Here is a 24,748-nt window from a genome sequence, read left to right as displayed (position 1 = left end):
TCAGTGTACCTGGTGCTGTACAGAGTAAAACAATAAAATAGCAAAACCCTGCCGCATAGGCTTACATTCTAATAGAATCATACGTCTGCAAGCTGCAGCTCTCACAAGGCTCACAGCCAAGGTCCCATCTTTTTTTCCCTCTTATGGTTTGGGCAGCTGCCCAGGGGCCATGAAAGACCCCCGCCCCCATATCTCTGGCTAGACCTTACTCGTCCATTAATCTCTTCTATGGAGGGTCTCCTGCAAGTGCCCCTAATATCTGAGCTGAGAAGCTATCAGAGAGGGTTTTGCTGGTGGTAAATAGAAGAAAAGCCCTGCTCACTCCTGCTGAAATTGCCCTTGGTTGCTGGGGAGGGTACTCTTTTGGGTGAGGTGTTAGTATAAGAAGGGAAAGTTTGGAAGCACCCCCTTCCATGGCTAGGGAGCTTTGTTGTATCAGGAGTGACTGAATGCCTTCACTGCAAACAACACGGCCAGGACAGATGACCTAATGAGATGAAACAGACAGGGAGATCACCTTAGGCTCACTGGAGTCTTTTAGAGTTTGTATATTCGATAACTGCAGGCCAGGCCTTTAACTGCTCAACAAGAAATAAACGATGGAAGAAGCCAGTGTGTGGTCACATGGTTTGGGTCCAGGCCTTGCTAATCTCCAGAACCAGCAACCTTCAAGGGCTCCAGCTTCCTGGAAGGACGTTGGTAGCTGTATATCAACAGATGGCCAGCAGAGGGAGCTCCAACCCAACAGTTCTTTCCCTACCAAAACTCCCAGGGAGCTGCCTTGGAAGAATCATGTAGAATCATAGAATAGAGTTAGAAGGGGCCTACAAGGCCATCCAATCCAACCCCCTGCTCTATGCAAGAATCCACCTTCAAGCGTCCCTGACAGATGGTTGTCCAGCTGCCTCTTGAAGGCCTCTAGTGTGGGAGAGCCCACCACCTCCCTAGGGAACTGATTCCATTGGCGTACTGCTCTAACAGTCAGGAAGTTTTTCCTGATGTTCAGCTGGAATCTGGCTTCCTGTAACTTGAGCCCGTTATTCCGTGTCCTGCACTCTGGGAGGATCGAGAAGAGATCCTGGCCCTCCTCTGTGTGACCTTTCAAGTAGAATCATAGAATAGTAGAGTTGGAAGGGGCCTATAAGGCCATTGAGTCCAAGCCCCAAGTCCTTGAAGAGTGCTCTCATGTCTCCCCTCCATCTTCTCTTCTCCAGATTAAACATGCCCAGTTCTTTCAGCCTCTCCTCAGAGGCCTTTGTTTCCAGACCCCTGATCATCCGCATTCCCTGTTGCTGTCAACACCGTGGGGCTTTGTGAACTTCTGAAGTGGCTTGGGCGGCCCGAGAGACAACTTGGATTCCTTACACTGTTCCTTGTCTTTGGACCAGCATGCAAGAAGGAAAGCCAGCAGTAGTCCATCACATACAGTTTATTGCAGGAAAGCAGAGCGAGAGAAGGCGAAGGTGTCAGAGCAAACCCTCCTAATGGTTGCAAGCGGGGAGGGAGCTGAATGGCCTAGAAAAGCTGTACAGAGATCATACATATACATATATATACACACACACACACACACACACAGTAGGGAAATCTGTCATTGCTGGGTGAGCGAGGGAGCTGTGTAGGTGCGGAAGCGCTCATGGGCCTTCTCCTGAGTCAGCAGGCGCACTGCCATGGTGTCCACCGCCTCCTCCAGGCCGGGCTTCTGGGAGATTTCAATGGTATAATCATTTGCCTAAAAGAACACAAAACATTTCATGGCTGAAAGACACACGCCTGGAATGGGAGAGGGAGGGGGAGGAGGAGAGGTCCAAAGGGGACATTCCCAGGCATGCGTGCTCACGCCCAGACCATAGCTCAAGAAGTAGGGAAGTGCTCCGCTTCTCCTCGGACCAGAGAAGGAGGAGCGGATCGGGGGGCTTCGCCTCTGCTTAAGGCGGAGGCGAAGAGGATCAGGGGAGCCGTGGAGTGTTGCGGAGCAGATCAAGGTGAAGGCAGATCCTTCACCTCGATCCGGAGCTCCACAAGAAAGGGGGGTTTACTTGGCCCTGTCGCTGCCGCCGGTGCGGTGACGGCAGCAGAGCCAGGTAAGAGGGAGGGGGGTCTTATCTGCATCCGTCCATGGTCCCGTGGCTGCTTCAACGGAGCCCGAGGACTCAAACAGGGCTCTAATGAAGCTGGGATGGGCCGTGACGGACACAGGTAAGGGGGAGGAGGGCCTTACCTAGCGCCACTCCCCGCCACTGCGGAGCTCCGATACAGAGCCGGAGCTCCGCAGCGGAGCGGCCCCTAGGCGGATCGAGGTGGGGCGGGGCGGATCGGGCACGAAGAGGATCGGGGGGGGGGGGTCCGTGCACATCCCTAGCAAGAAGCCTTGCCGTGGTGGTGCATGTCCCATGCGTTTTGTTGTCATACTCACAAGCTGCAGGCAGGCCAGCAGGCAGCGACAGACCTCGAAGGCCGGCTGCCCAGCCACCAGGCTGGCGAAAGAGCGCCACTCGCCCACGCGGCCCAAGCTAGACCCCAAGCGGTCCCCGTAGCTGTGGATGTCGAAGGCTGCGTGCGCTTCCTACGCAGGAAGAAGAACGGATTAGGTACGCGACACACGCGCCCATCGCCCCCTCCCATCCCGGGCTCCACACCCAAGCCTTTACCTGGTCCTCCAGCTGCGGCCCCATCATCTCCTCCCAGTCCCGGACACGCCGGGACAGCACCGTCTCTCGGGCATACTTCTGGGAATGCGCCATGAACAGCTCCTGGCAAAAGAGGAGGGGGGGGGTTTCTCTTACATTTGGGCCCGGGGAAGGCGGAGCTCCAGTGCAGAACGAGGCCTTGGAATTCTGCTCCCAAGAGTCGTCGGTTCATTCATTGAGATTTTTAACCTCACCCTAGGCAAGTTGCCACAGCTTAATAAGCTGACAGAATACCACCCTGGAGGGCCGCTTGTGAAGCAGACAAGAGGTGGTGGGGCAACGTCACCCCCACCCCCCGAAAAGAAGAGACCCAACGGCAAGCACTGTTTCCAAATGCCACTTCCTATACCTAGGTTTGTCCCCAGCACCTGGCATTCAAGGGTACGCTGCCTCTGAACGTGGAGGGTCCATTTAAGGTGGTTCTTCTGGCCAGATGGAGGGTGTTCAACCTGTTCTGGATGGGGTTGCGCTCCCCCTGAAGGAAAAGGTTCGTACCTTGGGGGGGTTCTCCTAGAACCATCTCTGTCCCTTGAGGCTCAGGTGGCCTCAGTGGCACGGAGTGCCTTTTACAAACTCCGGTTGGTGGCCCAGCTACGCCCCTATCTGGACAGGGATAACCTAGCCTCAGTCATCCATGCTCTGGTAACCTCCAAGTTAGATGACTGCAATGCCCTCTACGAGGGGCTGCCTTTGAAGACGGTTCGAAAGCTGCAGCTTGTGCAGAATGCGGTGGCCAGATTGATAACTGGAACAAGGAGGTTCGAACATATAACACCGATTCTGGCCCACTTGCATTGGCTGCCTGTATGCTTCCGAGCCCAATTCAAGGTGCTGGTTTTGACCTATAAAGCCCTACATGGCTTGGGACCGCAATACCTGATGGAACGCCTCTCCCAACATGAACCTCCCCGTACACTGCGCTCAACATCTAAGGTCCTCCAGGTGCCTACCCCGAGGGAAGCTCGGAGGACGGCAACCAGGGAGAGGGCCTTTTCAGTGGTGGCCCCGCAATTATGGAACAAACTCCCCGATGAGGCTCGCCTGGCACCAACACTGTTATCTTTTCGGCGCCAGGTCAAGACTTTTCTCTTCTCCCAGGCATTTTAACAGCATTTAACAATGCTGTTTGTTTTTAACGGACCCCAGAACTGTTTTTAAATGGGTACTCTTGTTTTTATATTTTTGATGGTTTAAAATTTTGTATACTTTTTAACTTCTGCAAACCGCCCAGAGAGCTTCGGCTGTGGGGCGGTATATAAATGTAATAAATAAATAAATAAATATTAAGCTACCATGGCCAATAGCCACAGAGAGATCTCTCGTCCCCCTCATCTTTTACAGCACTTGCCCTGTCTCGGGCTGCTCCACAGATGGAGCCCCAACGCAGGCACCCCATTGCAGGGGCTTCAACTGCCTGCCTCAGAGCTTTGCTGCCACACCCACATACAAACAACAGCACGGGAGATTAAGAAAAAAGTCAGGCTAAGAAGAAAGCAAGGAACAGGAGGCTCAGCGAGGCCCCACCCCACCCCGCAAAGGTCGAGGGACCTGCATCCCATCCCACCCTCTCAAGAACAGGGCACGTACCACGTTCTGCCGCACCAGCTCCTCGTAGCTGAGGGAGGAGGGGACTTCACCAGGATCTGTAAGCAAATGCATTCGTTAGAAGTCTGCCTAAGCGTTTGAAACAGTTGTGCCCTGTGCATAGCCTGCCCTAAAGCACCTTCGGAAGGGCCGGAGCTGAAGTGGGATATCATTGCCTGGAAAATGAAAGGTAGGTGTGTGTGTGTGTGTGTGTTCACATGCATGACCAGTTGCTAACTAGCCCTGTTTTTTTAGCAAGCCCCATTATTGTCATTTCATATGAGTCTGTCCACGGCCATTACCAGTTCAGCATTCCGTACAGCGCCTAGCACGCTGTTGTCTCTCTTAATTCGCAGAGGGCTTTAAAGTGAGCTGGCTTGGATGTAACATTCCTAGCTTCATAGAATCATAGAATAGCAGAGTTGGAAGGGGCCTACAAGGCCATCGAGTCCAACCCCCTGCTCAATGCAGGAATCCACCCTAAAGCATCCCTGACAGATGGTTGTCCAGCTGCCTCTTGAAGGCCTCTAGTGTGGGAGAGCCCACAACCTCCCTAGGTAACAGATTCCATTGTCATACTGCTCTAACAGTCAGGAAGTTTTTCCTGATGTCCAGCTGGAATCTGGCTTCCTTTCACTTGAGCCCGTTATTCCGTGTCCTGCACTCTGGGAGGATCGAGAAGAGATCCTGGCCCTCCTCTGTGTGACAACCTTTCAAGTATTTGAAGAGTGCTCTCATGTCTCTCCTCCATCTTCTCTTCTCCAGGCTAAACAGGCCCAGTTCTTTCAGTCTCTCTTCATAGGGCTCTGTTTCCATGGTTTATTAAGCCAGGAATGAGTGTTGGGCCCATCTGTTCCCAGCGGCACACAAGCTTTGGTGCTTCAATCCTAGACTTTTTTAAACAGTTGGTTTAATGTTGGCTTATGAGCTTGAACGTGGCTTCAAAGCCTGATATTAAACCAAAGTTCCCTGTTTCGGACGCAATGACAAACTGTGGTTTAAGGAGACCAGGATCAACGTGCCACAGCCAGAGTGGAAGGAAAGGGAGAAAAGAGGGAGTTGTACAGGCCCAGCGCTCCTTCCTGGCTGCATAAAACCCTGGTCCATTAAGCGAGAGATACGACATCCCTGAATTGGCCCAAACTCTTCTTGTAAAGGCGGCTCTCTTGTGAGTGTTACGAGCTTCGTCAAAACCACCCCTTTTTGGGGAAGGCCTGGAGCATTCTCAGGATGGATTGGGGCCTGGCTTGCCTGCATCATTTAACACCCATCAATATGATGAAAGTTGCAAGAACGTTTGGAGCAGAGCTGAGGAAACTGAGGCCCTCCAGATGTTGAGGAGCCTCTGCTCCCACCAGCCTGACCAAAAGTGAGCGATGATGGGATTAGTAGTCCATCAACATCTGGACTTCAGCCCTGCTTTAGACACTGTGTATTATTAAATAGTATTTTTATTGATTTGGTTGCATCCTGCCTTTCAACACAAAAAATAGCACTCGAGGCGGCTTACAGGCGCCATTAAAAGTGATCCAAACAATATATGGCAATACAATAATTAAAGAATTGAAACAGCACCCATCCCAACAGACCCACTGACAGGCCAAAGGCTGTCTTGAATTAAGCGGTCTTTGCCTGCCGGCAGGAGGACCACCGAAAAGGAGCCAAGCTAGCCTTGCTTGAGAGGGAGTTCCACAGGCTGGGAACGGCCGCTAAAAAGGCCCTCTTCTCAGGTCACCACCATAGAATCATAGAATAGCAGAGTTGGAAGGGGCCTACAAGGCCATCGAGTCCAACCCCCTGCTCAATGCAGGAATCCACCCTAAAGCATCCCTGACAGATGGTTGTCCAGCTGCCTCTTGAAGGCCTCTAGTGTGGGAGAGCCCACCACTTCCCTAGGTAACCGGTTCCATCGTCGTACTGCTCTAACAGTCAGGAAGTTTTTCCTGATGTCCAGCTGGAATCTGGCTACCTGGAACTTCAGCCCGTTATTCCATGTCCTGCACTCTGGGAGGATCAAGAAGAGATCCTGGCCCTCCTCTGTGTGACAACCTTTTAAGTATTTGAAGAGTGCTCTCATGTCTCCCCTCCATCTTCTCTTCCCCAGGCTCAACATGCCCAGTTCTTTCAGTCTCTCTTCATAGGGCTTTGTTTCCAGACCCCTGATCATCCTGGTTGCCCTCCTCTGAACACGCTCCAGCTTGTCTGCGTCCTTCTTGAATTGTGGACCCCAGAACTGGACGCAATACTCTAGATGAGGCCTAACCAGGGCCGAATAGAGAGGAACCAGGACCTCACGTGATTTGGAAGCTATACTTCTATTAATGCAGCCCAAAATAGCATTGGCCTTTCTTGCAGCCATATCGCACTGTTCGCTCCTATTCAGCTTGAGATCTACAACAATTCCAAGATCCTTCTCATTTGCAGTATTGCTGAGCCAAGTATCCCCCATCTTGTAACTGTGCCTTTGGTTTCTATTTCCTAAATGTAGAACTTGGCATTTATCCCTATTAAATTTCATTCTGTTGTTTTCAGCCCAGCGCTCCAACCTATCAAGATCACTTTGAAGTTTGTTTCTGTCTTCCAGGGCTATCCCACCCAATTTTGCGTCATGTGCAAATTTGATAAGCGTTCCCTGCACCTCCTCGTCCAAATCATTAATAAAAATAACCAGACGCAGCTCTGGAGTTTTTAGAAGTCTCCTCACGCGCTCGCCCTCACGACTCATTTACTACACGGAGAACTGTGCTTGCGAGGGGCTACGACTTGTCCAAGGCCGCTGGGTGAACCCGTGGCCATGGCAGGATGGACTTCTGGATCTGCCCAACTTCAGATCCTTCGTCTTGGGCACTGGCCCTTCAACAGTTCACTTGCAGTGGGAGCTGATACTTCTACACAAGACGCTTGGACTCTTCGCCGCTCTCCTACTTATTTCCAAGACCCAATCAGCTGTATCCCCAAAACACAGCCTCCCTGCTTCCCTTTTCAACAACCACTGCAGGCTAAACCTTCTTTTGGTTCGTCTCTTTAGAGTGTGGTCAGGAATTATGCAAACCAAGCTCAACTGTACCCATGAGTCTCACTGATTTCCTTGGCATTGTTTTTTCCCCCTTGTGCACAAAGCTCCCAAGTCCTGGACTACGAGCCCCAACACGTGAAGCTGGCAACTCCTCGGGGCATTCTGGCTCCCGGCCTGCCTTCGACATGGGCCTCCCCCTCTGTCTAGCATTGCTGCTTCTTACCTATCACGCCCTCGGGCGCCGCCTCTGGGGCTTCGAGCTGGGGGATGTCTTCCTGCTCCAAAAAGTCACCTGTGGAGGGAGGAAGTTTTCAGTCCAAGGAAAGCCCCGCTAGGGAAACATCTGGACACACCAGCTGCATCAAAATGGGCCACCCCACAGCCATGGCCGCAAGCGAGGTTCCCCCTTCCCAAGGGGCAGCAAACAGGCCCGGGAGGCTGCCGCAAACCCACGGCTTGCTTCAAACACAGAACAAATCCCGATGTCTAGGTAAGTCAACCCACTTATCCCTTATGACATAAGCATTTTGACACAGGCTCTTGCGCTATTAAATCTCTTGGCTTAATACTGAAGGTGAGAAAGGGGAGGGTGAAGGGGGGAGAAAGGAAAACTTTTAAGTGCCTGCTGTACTTGGGGTTGGATCACCAGTCCAACTGCCACAGATCACCTGAAGGAGAATCAAGCAGTGCTGTTGACTTATTTTTTGCAAGAGAAGAAGTTCTGATTTAGCAGGCTGAATTTCAGAGCATCTGGGAGAAAAGAGGACTTTGGAGCCGCCGGTCCTGAGCAGGGAAGCGTGAGGGGCCGTTGGGTAAGGCCCAAGAGTCCCACCCCATCCACCGAGAGGTATTCCCCACCTTTTGGCCAAGCCGCAAGACAGCGCAAAGGAAATACCTGCCCCGCCGTCATCCGCGGCGTCATCCTCGCGCTCCGCCTCCTCCTCCTCCTCCTCCTCCAGGGCGTCAGGCTCCTCGAACGGCTTGGGCAGCAGCAGGCCTCGCTTCAGGGAAAGACAAGAGCCAGGCCCGTTTTTGTCATCCCTTCTGGCCCAGAGTCCATCACTTTCCGTTTGTTTACGAGGCTGCTCAGTAGCAGCCTGATGAAAACAAACGCTTGGCTTGCAAACGTTAGAGAACGGTGCGCCAGAGAATTTTTTAAAGGCGTATTTTACCAACACATCATTAGAGAAGCTCCCTTCTCAGCCCCAAATAGAAAGAGTCTATCACTTGCGGAAAACGCAGAGACTTGGGGGTCACTCTGAAGAGACAAGAGGGCCCCCAGAAGCCTCTTCCCCAGAGTGCCATGCCTGCTCCATCCCACCGAGGCCTTCATGGGCTGGACTACTTTCGCCAGGAACAGGAAAGGCTCCCAAGCCACGCGGCCCTTCCCATCTCCCCCCCCCCCCCGGCCCCCCTTTCATATCATGTCTATGAGATTCTGTGCCAGAACTTTACATTTTAGATTGGCAGGAAGGTAGTATGAGAAGGTGCCGTAGAGTGAGTCGGGCACCGCTTGGCACATCTAATCCAGTGTTGTCGATGCTGACTGGCAGCAATGGTTCTAAAGGATTCCAGGCAGTTCCCAGGCCCACCGGGAGATGCTGCCGGGGACGGAACCGGGGACCTTCCGCGGGCCAAGCGGGGGCTCTTATCCCACTGGGCCACAGCCCTTCCCACTGGAGACACAACGCAACCAACACTGCCACCACCACTACCGCCTGCTTTCCTCACCATTCTTCTCTGCTGCTTCCTCTGGGCAGCCAGGCACTCCTTCACGTGCTTCCAGTACAAGACTTCCAGATCTGCCCGGAAAAGCAAGACAGTCTGAGGGGCAGGATCTTCTACGGGGCCAGACGCCAAGCCTCCCTCTCCTGCCCCCACCCGCAAACCATCAGCAGCCGCCTCATGCGTCCATCTCTGGGTGCCTTCACACCTCACAGGAAGCGCCACTTCCCAACTTTGCTTGCAATGTGTAAAGCTGCCGTCTGCGGCTCCGGCCTTGCTGCTCTCCAGCCCCCAACGGGTTTCCCCCTCCCCTTTTTACCAGGCTGCCTCCTAGTTCATAGAATCATAGAATAGCAGAGTTGGAAGGGGCCTACAAGGCCATCGAGTCCAACCCCCTGCTCAATGCAGGAATCCACCCTAAAGCATCCCTGACAGATGCTTGTCCAGCTGCCTCTTGAAGGCCTCTAGTGTGGGAGAGCCCACAACCTCCCTAGGTAACTGGTTCCATCGTCGTACTGCTCTAACAGTCAGGAAGTTTTTCCTGATGTCCAGCCGGAATCTGGCTTCCTTTAACTTGAGCCCGTTATTCCGTGTCCTGCACTCTGGGAGGATCGAGAAGAGATCCTGGCCCTCCTCTGTGTGACAACCTTTCAAGTACTTGAAGAGTGCTATCATGTCTCCCCTCAATCTTCTCTTCTCCAGGCTGAACATGCCCAGTTCTTTCAGTCTCTGTTCATAGGGCTTTGTTTCCAGACAAAGCCTTATGAAGAGGGCTTTGTCTGGAAAGGGATTTGTCCCTTTGTTCTCGGGACAAATCTTTCCCAACCAAGCCTGACCTTGACTTCGCTCTTTTCTCAACTGACTCCCCTCCACACACATCTGCACTGCTCATGGGTCACTTCATCTCTGTCTGAAGGGTGGGATAGCGAGTAGGGTGTTGGACTGGACTCGGGAGACCCGAGTTCAAGTCCCCACTCAGCCCTGAAGCTCACTGGCCGATTTGGGGCCAGTCGCTGACTCTCAGCTTCACAGGGTTGTTGTGAGGATGACATGGAGAGGAGGAGGATCATGTATGCTGCCTTGGGCTCCTTGGAGGAAAGGTATCAATATAACGAATCAACAAATGTTGCAAAAGCCTTCAGAAAAAGGGTCTCATCACTACTGTGCTGGTGAGAAGCAGAGGCTTAGCAGGAACGGCCGTTCTGGGCACCTGCCTGCCTGTGTGGGGATGCACAGACTTTATTCGTGCAAAAGGGCAGCTGGTATCTCTCAGGCTATGGGGCCATTTGGGATCTGAGCAACCCTCAGCTCCATGAGGCAGGAGTGTACGGTCCCCGACTGCTCCGCTCCAGCCACAGCGGCTTCATAAACCTCCAAGCTTGAGGCTGACGAAGCAATGCACAGGAACTGCAAAAAGGGCCGCAAGATCCACGTTCGCCTGAAACAGGAGCCTGGACGGTGCCCAGAGTGGGGCCAGAAGCGGGGAAGCCAGCCACGGGGACCAAGGCACCGCTCACCCCCTCCGAGCTGCGTCAACTCACCAGCAAACGTTGGGCCTTTCCTCCGGCTTCTCTGGCTGCCGGCTCGGTCGTGCTCTGGGGACACAAGGCAGGCGTGTTTAGGTGGAGGGGGAACCCACAGATGCTCCTCTGGCCCCGAGGCCCGCCTTGCCCTTCCTCCTCCCCACCCTCCACGAGAGCCTGCGTTGGCACAAAGGCATTCAAAGGCCGGAGGAGGAACGCCAGTCTTCTGAGGCCAGCGGGCACTTTTGGAAGGTTGGTAAGTGTTGTAGGTGCTCTCACAAAATGGGGGTGGGGTGGGTGAGGTGCCCTTGCCCGTTCGCGAAATGGCTGCCAGTCACAAAACACCCATTTTGCAGAAGACACGGCTGAAAGAGAAGTCATTTGCCCGAGAACGAGCACAAGGCAGAGGAGGAGTCTGAGCTCCAAAACACAAGACGACTTTCGAATGCGCCGCTCTGTTCGAACAGCCACTTCGCAGAAGGCAAACGGAGGAGGCTCAGAGACAAGAAACTGAACATGTAGCCAAAGTGGGTCTGAGCCCCAAACACAAAATCACATATTTGCTCCCACAAAGCACAGAAAAATTATTATTATTATTACTATTATTATTAGCATTTGTATAACGCCCCATAGCTGAAGCTCTCTGGGCGGTTCACGAAAGATAAAACACTTAAAAACAATATATAAAGATTAAAAACCACAAAAACAAAATACACATACATTTAAAACCACTATAACAACTTTAAAAACGTTGAGCCAAAAAAACCAGACCCAGGGTCACTACATATTGCTAAATGCCTGGGAGAAGAGAAAAGTCTTGATCTGGCACCAAAAAGATTACAATGTTGGCATCAGGCAGGCCTCGTCACAGAAAATTATAGAAGATAAACGTCACAGAAGATAAACCGGTGATGCTCAGAGAAATCAAGGAATCATAGAATATTAAGAGTTGGAAGGGGCCTACAAGGCCATCGAGTCCAACCCCCTGCTCAATGCAGGAATCCACCTTAAAGCATCCCTGACAGATGGTTGTCCAGCTGCCTCTTGAAGGCCTCCAGTGTGGGAGAGCCCACAACCTCCCTAGGGAACTGATTCCATTGTCGTACTGCTCTAACAGTCAGGAAGTTTTTCCTGATGTCCAGCTGGAATCTGGCTTCCTTTAACTTGAGCCCGTTATTCCGTGTCCTGCACTCTGGGAGGATCGAGAAGAGATCCCGGCCCTCCTCTGTGTGACAACCTTTCAAGTATTTGAAGAGTGCTCTCATGTCTCCCCTCCATCTTCTCTTCTCCAGGCTAAACAGGCCCAGTTCTTTCAGTCTCTCTTCATAGGGCTTTGTTTCCATGCACACACATACATGTAAAAGACCTACCCACAAAGAGCCTGGTTGGGGAGGCTTCCACAGAGGTGTCCAGAGGCCCAGTGGTGCCCGTGGGCATCACGCTGGAAACCCCAGATCAAAGACTGAGGCTACACTCACTAAAAGGAGTGATGTCAGGAGGAACTTACTCACCCGAAGCAACAGCCTCCAACCTACACCGCCCCTACATTCACACCAGAGGACATGGTGCTCTCCTAAAAAAAGGAGCCTCTTGGATAAGCAGCAGATTACGGGGTGCCTCAAACCTCCTCCCATCGCCACTGAGCTAACAAGGCCAAGCCCAACCTTGTGCTGGTAGGACCAGGTGGTCCCATGCAGCCTTGAAATCCCACTCCACAACCGGACCCAGAAGGCACAGCTCTCACCTGTGGCTGAAAACCATGCTGTGAACTCCTGCAGTTTGCAGGACAGCCTTCTCTTCCGCTTGGTGCCGGGCAAGTCCTCCAGGCCACGTGGCACCGCGAAAGGCCTGCCTAGGCCAGAAAGAGAGACCGAGTGACGAGGGCTCTTGACTACTGCGTTTGGGACTTGGCGCAAGGAGGCAGAGACAGAGCCCCACCCGCCCGTGGCAGTCCACCCCCCATGCTCCTCTCTCACCCGTCAGGCTTCTACGTGCTTAGGAATTCTTTTCTCTATTACTCCACTCCAACATCTGTTGTGACCAGGAAGGATTCCTTCCACATACACCCTGGCAAGGCACCCAGGACTGTCACGTGATGCTGGGCCCCATACACCAACCCCCAAGAAGTTCTCATAGGGAAACCTCAGTGGATGAATTTCTCCATTTCATTCCATTGGTGCCTAACTGATCATTGGGGGGGGGGGCAGGGTCCCGCCCCCCCCAGCAGCAGCCCAACTTCCCAGCCTGCCTCCCCATCCTCCCTCCCTCCCGGTACCTTTCTTCAGAGGTTTGTCGTCTGAGGAGCTGAAGGGATCGAGGCTGCGCCAGGGGTCCAGCATCTCCTGGAATAGAAACAGAGGCCCAAGGCAGGTGTCATGTCAGGAGACAGAGCTAGGCCAAGGAAGCCCTTGGGAAGGCTGGAACTTGGCCTGGTCACATATGAAGAGGTAAGACTACTGTAACGCGCTTGATGTGGAGCTACCCTTGTGCGTGGTTCGGAAGCTGCAGCTAGTGCAGAACGCAGCAGCGAGGGTGCTCACGAGGACGCCTAGCTCTGCCCACATAAAACCAGTGTTAAAAGAACTGCACTGGCTGCTTTGAGCCATGCACAAAGTCATGCTATTATCCTATAAAGCCCTAAACAACTTGGGACCAGGATGCCTAGCAAACCGCCTCCCCGTATAGACACCCAGGGGGCATTTACGATCTTCAGAGGAGGCCCTGCTCGTCATTCCAAGATGAACAGAACGTCGCCTTGATGAACCTCAATGGCAGAGCCTTCTCTGTGGCAGCACCCACCCTCTGGGAAACCACCGTGCGGTTCAGGAGGCGGAAAATGTAACATCCTTCAAATGCCTCCTAAAAACATATCTCTTTAGACCAGCCTTCCCTGGACTGTGACTTATTCTGGTTTTATGTGACTTTTAAAGTTTTAAATTGGATTGATATATATATATATATATATAGAGAGAGAGAGAGAGAGAGAGAGAGAGAGAGAGAGAGAGAGAGAGAGAGAGGTCTTAGTTGTAGTAGTAGTAATAATAATAATAATAATAATAATAATAATAATAATAATAATAATAATAACAGCAGCAGCAGCAGCAGCAGCAGCAGGAGGAGGAGGGGCTGTAATCCTGCAGGAAACCTCAACTAAAAAAATAAATAGCGCAGGGGCGTTGTCGTTATGAGACAGTTGGCAGCAGCTGTTGCATGACTTGCGCATTTCAGTCCCTGCCTGGTCCTTACCTTGACGTGGGCAGTGGCAGCCAGGGCAGGGGGTCTCTCCCGCAGCATGTACCCTTTCCTCTGGGGGATACTCTAGAAGAAAGAGAGGCAGGGCTGTCAGGGCCCCCCCCCCAGGCCAGGTAGGCAGACTCCCGTGTGGGAATAAACAACCCCGCAGCACTTCTCACATCCCCGCCAAATACCGTGTGATGCTCCACATGCTCCTCCACTCCAGCTGGGGCGGCATCTGGGGCTCCCTCTGGCACATCCGGCAGGAAGTTGTCACCGTCGTCGTCATTGTCACAGAGAGGAACTCCTGCACCTGCTTTCGGGCAGGGGAGGGGAAGGAGAGAGAGAAGAGCAAGGTCACACTCCGACTCGGCAAAGTAACAACTTGGGGTGACCACTTGCATAGCCAGGCTACTGCCACGGTAGGTTCCAGTATGGAAATACTTTGAGAACGTAAGAAGAGCCCTGAGGCTGGATCAGACCAAGGGTCCATCCAGTCCAGCACTCTGTTCACACAGCGGCCGACCAGCCGTCGACCAGGGACGCATAAAGTTTGTATTAGAAAGCTCTTTAATATTTTCAGATGTACGTCGTCTTAAATTTCTTGGAAAATAACACACTGTCAACGTAAATGGATTTTTCACGCCCTTTTGACCGCCAAAAGGATTATTCTACAACAGTGGAAAGATAAAACCACGCTCCCTATAATGCAGCGGGTTGAAGACTTGACAACATTAGCAACGTTTGAAAGAGCGGCAGAACGGCGTCGCTTACGAATGGACTCAGGCATTTGGTCTGCCTTTATGGACCTTTACTCTGTGCTGCTTTTCCTTATGTTCCTCTCTTTTTCCATTTGGAAATTGTGATATTTGAAGCAGAGGCTTTTGAAGTATGTAGTGGTATACGTCTGTTTTTTTATTATTTTATTTTTATTTTTATTATTTTCTTTTATGGTTATTTTGCTTAAAGTTCACAATATTTTTTTTTAAAAAAAACCAAACCAACAAAGCAGGACACGGTGCAACTGCCCCCTCCCACCCATGTTCCCCAGCAACTGGGGCACACAGGCTTAGTGCCTCGAACACTGAGCTTATCTGTTCATCCTTGCAGCAGCTCTGTGAAGCACGTTAGGCTGAGAGGCGTTACGGAGGAGCTCAGGCATGCTGGCTCTCTGGGCAGGGGTACTGTGGTGGCGCTGTACGGTTCACTGGCATTCCCCTGACACCTTGGCTCAAGAACGCGTTCTTGTTCCAAAAGCTGCCAGGAACGTCAACGAGACAGTACTCAGGAGCACCTCAATGGCTTGGGGCTTTCACCTCATTGTTAAAATCCGAACAAATGCTGAGAAGCCTGAGGGTAGTCGGCGTCAACATAAGAAGAGCCCTGAGGCTGGATCAGACCAAGGGTCCATCTAGTCCAGCACTCTGTTCACATAGGGGCCAAACAGCCATCGGCCAGGGACCAACAAAGCAGGACACGGTGCAACAGCCCCCTCCCACCCATGTTCCCCAGCAACTGGTGCACACAGGCCTACTGCCTCGGATACTGGAGACAGCCCACAACCATCAGGGCTAGTAGCCATGGAGAGCCGTCTCCTCTAGGAAACTACCCAACCTCCTTTTAAAACCATCCCAATTGGTGGGCATTTAGTTGCACCTTCTCCATGCTGGATCAGACCCAGGGTCCATCCAGTCCAGCACTCTGTTCACACAGTGGCCAACCAGCTGTCGGCCAGGGACCAACAAGACAGGACATAGTGAAACAGCACCCTCCCACCCATGTTCCCCAGCAACTGGTGCACCCGGGCTTACTGCCTTCAGCACACAACCATCAGGGCTTGTAGCCATTGATAGCCTTCGCCTCCAGTAATTCATCCAACCCCCTTTTTAAAGCCATCAAAATTGGTGGCCATCGCTACATTTTGTGGTAGTAACTGTAGCTATTGCTTATAAATTATATATTGTTTTAACTTGGATCATGGTTTAATTTATTTTTAACTGTGTATATTTATTGTTTTATACTGTACGTTTTTATCTGTACGCCGCCCTGAGATCTTAGTGATATAGGGCGGGATATAAATACTTTAAATAAATTAAATAAATAAATAAATAAATAAATAGCAAGTTCCATAATTTAACTATGCGCTGTGTGAAGAAATCCTTCCTTTTATTTGTCCTGGATCTCCCACCAATCAGCGTCATGGTAAAGCTGGCTCTGCCCGCTGGGCACCTCTTCAGAATGGGCACCCCTACTACTACCCACCACCTCAGTAGCTTGTTCTTCTCAAAAGAACTCATTGCCGGCCTGCTCAAACCAGTGGAGAGCTCTTCTCTCTGCAGAGCCTGGGTACCTGCAGAGAGAAGGTACCCCCTTTTAAAGCCGTCCAAATGGGTGGCTACAGGCCATTATAACTGCACATCCCCTATTCCACCTACTTTCCTCCAAAGCTGATCTATTTCCACCCATGTGGTTCCACTACTGTCACCAGCACACAAGCTCCCTTTGCCGTGTGACCCTCCCGGCCCGTTGCCCTTTCGCTAATGCCACCGTCCGGCCCTTATTTGGCAAATGCTGTTCCCACGATCTTCGGCTCTCTATCTCTCTATGTTAACCCTTTTAGAACTAGTATACTGGTTCATGTGCTAGGGGGTTGGTATACTAACCAATCAAAATGTTTCTTCTCTTTTGTGTCTGTGTAGGTGTTAAGAATCAAAATATGTTGATTCTAATTTCCCCACTGTATAAGTAGCTTTCCCCCTCCACCCCTGGTTGGGGCACAATACATCCACCTGCAGCGTACACACACCTCTGGTCAAGATCCCCTTAGACCTGCGTTTGTTGCTACACATGCAAAGGCACAAATCCGCGTGTGCGTGTGAACGAGAACACAGAGCAAGAGAGAGAGATGCTTAGAATCATAGAATAGCAGAGTTGGAAGGGACCTACAAGGCCATGGAGTCCAACCCCCTGCTCAATGCAGGAATCCACCCTAAAGCATCCCTGACAGGTGGTTGTCCAGCTGCCTCTTGAATGCCTCTAGTGTGGGAGAGCCCACCACCTCCCTAGGGAACTGGTTCCATTGTCGTACTGCTCTAACAGTCAGGAAGTTTTACCTGATGTCCAGCTGGAATCTGGCTTCCTTTAATCTGGCTTCCTTATAAGACCAAGTCCATATAAGCCAGTCCCACAGCTAAGCCTAAATCTCTCCATAACCCACACGCGAGCACTCTGGACTTTCTCTGGACGTCTTTGCCAAAGCAGCCCAAGTTATTGGCTGAACGCACCATGCTAGAGGCTGATGCAGTCTTGCTTTTGCCTCCAGGAACATCTGACCCAGCATTGGAGCCTGCCCTGCTCGATGGTTATGAAAGAAGTTGCTAGAGGGTTGCCCGGGATCTGGACCAGGTAACTCTTCTGACCCTTTGTGTTTTGTGCATTCAGTGGCATTTTTATGCAACTGGGAACCTGACGCATTTCAGTGCAGAAAACTAGCCATCACTCACCTCCTTCTTCAGAGAAGTTCAGGATGAGAACAGGAGTTGCGCACACACGACTGGTCTCCATGGGCGTGGAACCAGCTGCTGGGCCAAGGTTCTGCACTCCTGCAAAGGAGGAAGAGGCACCTGAGAGGGCCACCCAAGCGCCTTACAGCCCTTCACCCACCTGTTGGACACGGCACCCATCGGAAGTGGGCAGATTCCAGACCAGACCATGGCAACACACAGCTACGTGACCTGTCCAACCTATGCGAGAGGGCAAAAAGTAGCAAGACCGCCTTCAAGAACAGGAGCCCCTGGGAGTCCAGGAACAGAGCAAGCGCTTCCAGCCAAGCCAGCCAGCACTTTGCAGCTTACAAGGATGAAGGTGAGTCATATGCTGCTTACACCCTATTTCACCCACTTTCCTCCAAAACCGGCCTGTGCTCTGGAACTCCCTTCCTGGGGAAGCTAGACTGGCTCCCTCCTTGATGTGCTTTAGGAGGCAGGCAAAGACTTCTTTGTTCCGGCAGGCCTTCAACCGCCCAGAGAGCTTCGGCTATTGGGCGGTGTAGAAATGCAATAAATAACTAAATAATTGGGACCTCCGTCTGTGTCAAGAACTTTTAAAACCAGTTCTAAAACACCCACATTTGGCATCTGTACCAGATGATTTCCAACCCACTAGTTCAGAGTCAGCTCTGCTATCAGCTGTTGCTTTTATGTTCTGCTTCCTAGAGGCACCTAGCTGGACTCAGTGGGGCACACGAAAGGCTGGACTCAGAAAAACACGGAGCTGGCCTGCAGGACACTTCTTAACCTTTACCCTACATGTAAATATGGCCCCATCCTAGGAAAGATCTCTTAAGTGATCAGAGGGAAGGTTCGGTGGTGGTGGGGATGAGGGCTCTGTGCCTGTCCGTACCCCACTCGCAGTTCCTCTCAAGTTGGCATTGTATGGGCGAGATTCCTGCCAGCTCCAGCATGAAGGTGCCGTTGTTGTGCGGGGTGTACATGTTCATGCGGAAATCCTTCCGGCTTGCCAAGATCTCCCCCTTCTGGCTGTGAGAAAAATAAAGCGAAGGTAAGCTGAGGAATCAGAGCAGGCCCTGCAGCCTGTGGGTCAGCCCCACAGAATCTGCCAGAGACTCAAGGCGGCATACCTGGGCTTAAGGCTAGCGAAGGGAGTGAGGTTTACCTGAAGAGGGGGTTGTCCTTCTTCTCTGCCTCCTCTGGTGGAACCAGGGACATTGGCGTCAAGGGGACAATGTTGACATTCTGGAAAGACAAGGCAGTAGGTTCCAGGGTCGCAGGGGACAAGAATGGGGTCATTGGTGGGGTGTGTGGCATGGAAAAGTCATCTGTTGCCCATTGGTTTGGGCAGGATAGGCAGCGAGTCTCCACGTCCTTGGGGAGGCTCATTCAACAGCAAGCAGAATTCTTTAAGCTTAAATTCAAGAAGGACACAGACAAGCTGGAGCTTGTTCAGAGGAGGGCAACCAGGATGATCAGGGGTCTGGAAACAAAGTCCTATGAAGAGAGACTGAAAGAACTGGGCATGTTTAGCCTCCAGAGGAGAAGATGGAGGGGAGACATGATAGCACTCTTCAAATACTTAAAAGGTTGTCACCCAGAGGAAGGAGGGCCAGGATCTCTTCTCGATCCTCCCAGAGTGCAGGCCTCTTCCACCCTAGAGGCCTTCAAGAGGCAGCTGGACAACCATCTGTCGAGGATGTTTTAGGGTGGATTCCTGCATTGAGCAGGGGGTTGGACTCGATGGCCTTATAGGTCCCTTCCAACTCTGCTATTCTATGTGGCTCAACTGCAACAAATCCACTGGGGCAAAACTCTTGATGCTTGAATGTCCATCTCCTCCAGACCCAGCCTTGGATTTGAGGGGGAGAGGGGGGGGCAGTGAGCACCTCTGAATCCCTGACCTCTCACTCACATCCCATTCAACAATCACCCATAAAAGCAAAGATGGGAACTGTAGAAATCACTAACCACGTGCGGCCGGTCGTCCCTCAACTCCACATTTGCTCTGCTGGTGTCTTGGATGTCATCCAAAGAGAGGAACTACACGAAGGACAAGAGAGAAAGCCTGTCAGCGGCACACGCCCTCCCCCGGGCAAGGGAGCATCTCTCCCCCGACCCACCCTTGGCAGGCAGGGCGTAGGCAGGCCCAGAGCTACACAGTAAGCTGGAGGAAAACCTGGCTCTGCTTCTGCCATCGCTAGGGCTCAAGGCAGGTAACAACTTTGAAGTAACAACACTGTACATATCTGAACACTGTGTAATGAGATATGTGTCTCATGAAGTGGAACCTAGCTCATAAAAGCTTATACCACAATAAATGTGTTTGATTTGAAAGCCCTGTAAGACTTCGTTGCTTTAGTTGCAAGGCTAACATGGCTACACCTCTGGAAGTCTGATAAGGAGATTTTACCGCACATTTCCCGAAACCAAAAGATGCCCGTTGTCATCTTTAAAAGCAAAACATAAAAGCAAAGCTTCTAGCTCTGATGTAGAGAAATATCTTATACCCCTAAAAGCTTTAGTAAACAAATGAACCCAAGTTCTTCACTCCCACCCCCATGTCCTTCTTTAAAATGCCCAGACCACCAAAGTCATGTAAGGCTGCTACAGTTCCAGCCACTGTTTCGTTGATCTAGGTGCTTTTACTGCAACCTTTTGTACCTTGTGTTTTAATTTACAGTATCTCTCAAAATGGAGCACTTTACAAATTCCATGATGAAGGAATGAATAACACAAAAGGTTATTCAAGTGGTGTACAAAATTATACATGGTGTGTAGAATGTGGACAGGGAGACATTTTTCTCCCTCTCTCAAAATACTAGAACCTAGTGGGGTCACCCCATGAAGCTGATGGGTGGGAGATCCAGGACAAATAAAAAGAAGGACTTCTTCACACAGCGCATAGTTAAATTATGGAACTCACTACAAGATGTAGTGATGCTCGTGACTTTGGATGGCTTTAAAAGGGGGGGTGGATAAATTCCTGGAGACTATTGATGGCTGCTAGCCCTGATGGTTGTGTGCTATCTCCAGTATTTGAGGCAGTAAGCCTGTGTGCACCAGTTGCTGGGGAACATGGACGGGAGGGTGCTGTTGCACCATGTCCTGCTTGTTCATCCCTGGCCGATGGCTGGTTGGCCACTGCGTGAACAGAGTGCTGGACTAGATGGACCCTCGGTCTGCTCCAGCATCAGGGCTCTTCTTATGTTCTTACAAAATGCATGGTAGAAAACTCCTGTTTCTCCATATCTTAAGTTCTAATTTCCCAAGGAAACTGGACCCAGATTCCCTCAACAGACTTCACTGAGTGGGAAGGTTCAAAATGCCGTCAAAGAGCTAAAGGGCTTCTCATGCAGAAGAGGGAGCACAGTTGTTCTCCGTGGCTCCAATGGCTGGAAGTGGGAAGGAAGCAGATATCCGCTAAAGATTAGGAGGAATTTCCTAACAGCAAGGTGCCGGCCCAGTGCCTGGCCTGCTGGCATCCGACACATGGGGGTGGGGGCCCTTCTGTGGGAGCAATCCAGCCGCCGAGGACAGGTAGCCCCCCACCCTTGGCCTACAGAAAGGAACAAAAAGGATCACACGTTCCACGCGCGCGTCTCCGGACCTCACCTCTTCCTCTGCTGCTCTTGGTCCAGTGCTGACATCTTTGTCAGCCCCATCCGATCCTACTGAGGCAGGGAATTTCTCACGCCTAATTAGTGGGGTGAAGACAGAAAGAAGGGGAAACAAGCCACATTTTTAAAAAACAAATCTTAGTTTGTTTTTAATTATTAAACTCTGAAGGGAGCAACTTTAGAATCCAAGTTATAAAGCAATTCTATAGTTGAGATCCACCAGCTGGGAGGCTGTAGGATCCCTGTGGAGATCTTGAACCATGGTCACATGACTGCCTGGGGTGCTCTCTGCAAGCAACTTGCCCACAGAACTCTGAGGTTGTTATGTGCGTTGCTGTGCCTTCCCTTTCTGAGTTCTCCTCCAACATGATGGCTGCGGGAAGCAAAAGGGGGATTCGCATCCACGCCACTGGACCAATGCCTATCCTTGAACGTTTTCAGGAAAGGCAACTATGCAACCTCACCAAAACAGACCCTTATTATGGTGCTTTGCTGTCAATATTGCAGGAAAATATTTCTGCGGTGATACCCACCTTTCTGTCCCTTAGGCATGTCTGAGTTTGTATGTCTAGCGAGTGCGGAATGTCTGACTTGAGTGGGTGTGGCTGGTGACGCAGTGAGAGAGCGGGACGGAGGAGTATAGATAGGTTGGCTGAGGGGATTGGCTGAGGGGATTGGGAGGGTTAGTTTGGGGTGTTAGATTGAGGTTTGGTTTTGGTCTAGGAGTTTTAGTCTAGCTTGTGCTTCGTGAGAGTGTTTGGTGTGAGGAGTGAGAATTTTAAGGGACTTGGGATTGTTATTTTGAATATAAAAATATGCAGGTTCGATTTAAATTGAAATACTAAAGATTTGTTAAATTTCAATAAACTTTACTTTGTGTTCTGTTACCACAAACCACGCGTCAGCTCGGAGTTATTACCTGCTATATTACACAGTGTAAAAACATCTCAAAATACACCTGCTGTTCAGTACCTCAACAACAGAACCTATTTGCCAAAACCCTTTACCTTGTTCCCTCACATATAGGGGAGAGGTTGTGTTGTTTTTACCCTTTATTTATTTATTTATTTAAGCATTTTTATGCCGCCCTTTCCTCAGGCTTTTCAAGAGGTAGTGCTTGGCTTGAGAAAGGTGTGCCAGGCAAGGCCTTCTGTATAAGGTCGGTGCCGTCGCAACTTCCAATAACATTAAGATCACAGAATGATTCTATGAAACCCGAGAATAAAGGCAGCTTGAAGAAGGAGACGTTCACAAGCCTTTCTCTAGCACTGAATCAAGCAAGATAAAGAGCTATTTACAACAACTAAGAGCAGCAGGTCAGGCAGAGAAAGGTGTGGCATTTCCTGGGAGGAGTTGGAAAGAGCTCTGGCAGCCTTTGGATGTGACACCCTCTTCCCCCTCCCACCCTGAAGGGGTCCACTCACTTTTTATTGGAGATGAAGTCGAGCGCCTGGTAGACCAATGAGTAGAGATACTCCACCTGAGAAAATAAAAACGACAGGATTAAAGGCTGGGCTGGGCAATGACCCTCCAGGGGGGCAGCCCACAAGGAATTTGTCCGACACAAGCCCCACTGGAAAGAATAAGGGCCACACAAGAACCAGAGCATTTCGACATTCCGAAACGGACTCCACTGCAAGCACGTTTTCTGGCAACGAGTAAAGAAAGCCTATAGCCCCTTGCAGCTGTGCAGCAGAGCACCGGATCAGCATGCCTGCAGCCTTGGACTCAAGTCCCCAGCATCTCCAGTTAAAGTGATCTCAAGCAGCAGGGCTGCAGGCCTCTGGAGAGCCTACATGGTAGCAAATCACACAGAGGAGGGCCAGGATCTCTTCTCGATCCTCTCAGAGTGCAGGACACGGAATAACGGGCTCAAGTTAAAGGAAGCCAGATTCCAGCTGGACATCAGGAAAAACTTCCTGACTGTTAGAGCGGTACGACAAAGGAACCAGTTACCTAGGGAGGTTGTGGGCTCTCCCACACTAGAGGCCTTCAAGAGGCAGCTGGACAGCCCTCTGTCAGGGATGCTTTAGGGTGGATTCCTGCATTGAGCAGGGGGTTGGACTCGATGGCCTTGTAGGCCCCTTCCAACTCTGCTATTCTATGAAACAGCCATGGGTCATCCAGTATAAGTTAACTCCCTCCTTATATACTTTCCACCTTAACTGCAACAGTAAGTGGACTCGGAGGCAGGGTTAGATTACAGCGATAAACCTATCTTGTCTACAGATGACTTTAGTCAGTGATCAGTATACAATCAGCTCCTCAAAACCTCTGCAGAACTGCTTGTGAGAATCCTGTGCAAGTGCTAAACTGAAGAACTATTTACTTTGCACTCACATAACCAGCATCAGGAGTCAGCCCACAATAAGTACCTCCTGGTCACAATTCTTTAGGTTCAAAAGTGCTTTCCCTGTTTTTCACCTATTGGGATGATTGGATTCAAATTAAGAGTGCAGATATGTTCTCCATTCCGCTTCTTGGACAAGAAGGAATTAACCCCCAACCCTCATGGTGGGCAGATTGCGGCCAGGAGAGTCAGAGATGGCCTTAGTAACATTCTCATTTTAACCTGTTGGTTGTTTTATTATGGTTTTAATTTTTGTGAACCACCCAGAGAGCTTCGGCTATTGGGCGGTATAAAAATGTAATAAATAAAATAAATAAATAAATAAATTCTCACAAATAGTTCAGGAATAATCTGTACGCTGCCCTGAGCTCCTAATGATATAGGGCGGAATACACGTTTTAAATAAATACCCTATTTCTTCGATTCTAAGACACACTTTTTTCCCATATAAACATCTCTAAAAATGGGGTGCGTCTTAGAATCGCAGGTGTGTCTTAGGGTGTTTTTTTTCTGTTAGTGGTACTGAAATTAGGGTGCGTCTTACAATCGATGGCGTCTTACAATCGAAGAAATACGGTAAATAAATAATCTTCCGTCAAGGAGTCCATGTCCTTTCTCCCTCATTATATATCAACTTTGGTCTCCCGATGTGAAAAGAACAGGAATTAAAGGACATTAAGGCTCATTAAGCTGAACGATTCCTTTGTAGTTCAACCTCTGCTCCCCCCATATAACCTTCTCCTCACCTTCTTACTATAGATGCAAGCGGAACCTTGGATCAGCAGTGCTGCTTCTATGAAGTTCATGGTGGTTTTGCCGCCATCGAATGAAATGCAGATCTGGTCGAGCTGTGGAATAACAGCACGAGGTCACACATAGGGGAGGAATAGATTTGGACCAAGTGGAATTCAGACACTGAGGCTTGGAGTTCATTTGTTTTCAGTTTTGCAAAGTATTGTCAAGGTTATCGTCAAACATTCACTATTGCCAGAGAGTACTGAGCCCCACTGTCAGAATGCAAGGGGGAGGGGGGAGCACTCGTGTTCCAACTTCAGAGGAAGCTGTGAGACCAGCTGCAGGTCTGAAAGCAGGAACGGTGAGGCCCAGACGTCGTGCAAACTGTAATCATGCAAGATTAGGGTCTAAACCTTCCGATTTCTTTTAGTGCCAGTACTCACCTAGAAGCCCTGCCCATAGGTGGCATTGCAGAGGAAGAGGTGCCACTCTGAGGCGGCATTGCCAGATTCCAGCTGCCCACCTCCAAAGCAGCAACTCACGCACCTCCTCCGCAACCGTGGGGCAAAGGGGCCCTTACCTCCTCCAGGTACTCCCCCAACTGAGTTGCCACATCCACCTCCCAGTTCTTGGTGAGATCCCTGATGGGCTGCAGGAAGTGCATGAAACGCGACTCCACATCCTCCATGGTAGCAAATCTCTACCAGTACGGGCACGTGCTCCAGCACAGCTTAACGCATCTTGGGCTTGGAAGCTTCAGGT

General features: G+C 50.8%; 1 protein-coding gene across 1 annotated transcript; it reads right to left on the bottom strand.

Annotated features, from left to right (window-relative positions):
* Positions 1-1,587: 1,587 nt before the first annotated feature.
* Positions 1,588-24,748, bottom strand: NCAPH2 (non-SMC condensin II complex subunit H2). The gene is made up of 20 exons (XM_063133784.1): positions 24,567-24,748; positions 23,998-24,099; positions 22,326-22,381; positions 20,897-20,978; positions 19,253-19,324; positions 18,447-18,526; positions 18,174-18,310; positions 17,276-17,374; positions 13,967-14,088; positions 13,785-13,856; positions 12,814-12,880; positions 12,283-12,390; positions 10,557-10,610; positions 9,022-9,092; positions 8,186-8,291; positions 7,514-7,582; positions 4,278-4,333; positions 2,652-2,753; positions 2,417-2,566; positions 1,588-1,732 (listed from the first exon to the last, which is right to left on the bottom strand). The coding sequence occupies exons 1-20, from the start codon at positions 24,672-24,674 to the stop codon at positions 1,592-1,594; spliced, it is 1,854 nt and encodes a 617-aa protein (XP_062989854.1). The 5' UTR covers positions 24,675-24,748; the 3' UTR covers positions 1,588-1,591.

Source organism: Elgaria multicarinata, chromosome 9 (assembly GCF_023053635.1).
Source record: "Elgaria multicarinata webbii isolate HBS135686 ecotype San Diego chromosome 9, rElgMul1.1.pri, whole genome shotgun sequence".
NCBI classification, from domain to species: domain Eukaryota; kingdom Metazoa; phylum Chordata; class Lepidosauria; order Squamata; family Anguidae; genus Elgaria; species Elgaria multicarinata.
This window is presented reverse-complemented; position numbering and strand designations above follow the sequence as displayed.

Bases quoted from the DNA above. Each gene is read 5' to 3' on its own strand.
- NCAPH2 (XM_063133784.1), bottom strand. From the start codon at position 24,674: ATGGAGGATGTGGAGTCGCGTTTCATGCACTTCCTGCAGCCCATCAGG. The intron at 24,100-24,566 runs GTAAGGGCCCCT...GTTATTCCACAG, and splicing joins TGGGGGAGTACCTGGAGGAG to CTCGACCAGATCTGCATTTC. The intron at 18,311-18,446 runs GTAAACCTCACT...TTTTTCTCACAG, and splicing joins AAGGACAACCCCCTCTTCAG to CCAGAAGGGGGAGATCTTGG.